The following is an 800-nucleotide window of genomic DNA, read 5'->3' as shown; positions in this document are numbered from 1 at the left end:
AGGTCCCTGAGCCCATGGATGGAGATGGGGGACACGGACACCGGGGACCTCCCCAAGCCCATAGGATGGAGGGATGGCCACGAGGAGGGCACAGAGACCCCCGGAGGGTCCCCCAAAACCCCGAGGGACCCCCGCGCGCCCCGCAGGTGACCATGGCCGGGTGGCCTCTGCTCGTGCTGCTGGCGCTGGCGGCGCTGGCGCCCGGCGGCTGCTACGAGACGCGCTACGAGAAGTTCCTGCGGCAGCACCTGGACCACCCGGGGCCGGCGGGGCCGCCGGGCGGGCGCTACTGCAGCACCCTGCTGCAGCGGCGCCGCGTCAACGGCCCCGGGCGGCCCTGCAAGCCCGTCAACACGTTCGTGCACGCGCCCGCCGCCGAGCTGCTGGCGCTGTGCGCCCCGCGCCACGGCCCGGCCCTGCGCACCACCGCCGCCGCCCTCGACGTCACCGCCTGCCGCGTGACCGGCGGCAGCGTCTACCACCCGTGCGCCTACCGCGCCGCCCGCCGGCACCAGCGCGTCGAGGTGGCCTGCGAGGACGGGCGCCCCGTGCACCTCAGCCGCACGCTGTGACGCGGCCCGGCCCCGCCGGCACGGCACCAATAAAAGCTACTGTCTGCATGGCTTGGGTCTGTTGGGGCCGTGCGCGGCGCCGCCTCCGGGGATGGAGGGGGACGGAAGGGGGAGGATGAGCGTTTAGCGATGGCCTTGGGGTCAACGCGTTGGGGTCAATGTGTTGGAGTCAACGTGTTGGGGTCAATGTGTTGGAGTCACCACGTTGGGGTCAATGCGATGGAGTCA

The 800-nt window shown here is 72.6% G+C and overlaps 1 protein-coding gene across 1 annotated transcript in view; it reads left to right on the top strand.

Annotated features, from left to right (window-relative positions):
• Positions 1-572, top strand: part of LOC112956550 (ribonuclease CL2-like) — a 2,709-nt gene extending 2,137 nt beyond the window's left edge. The window contains exon 2 of the mRNA XM_026050064.1: positions 147-572. Coding sequence (XP_025905849.1) covers positions 153-572 — 420 coding nt within the window. The 5' untranslated portion in view covers positions 147-152. The remainder of the gene's footprint in view (positions 1-146) is intronic.
• Positions 573-800: the final 228 nt, after the last annotated feature.

This window comes from Nothoprocta perdicaria, unplaced genomic scaffold (genome assembly GCF_003342845.1).
Source record: "Nothoprocta perdicaria isolate Ctin4 unplaced genomic scaffold, notPer1 scaffold_644, whole genome shotgun sequence".
Taxonomy (NCBI): Eukaryota; Metazoa; Chordata; class Aves; order Tinamiformes; family Tinamidae; genus Nothoprocta; species Nothoprocta perdicaria.
Note: the sequence above shows the minus strand (reverse complement) of the source record. Positions and strands in the feature narration are given on the sequence as shown.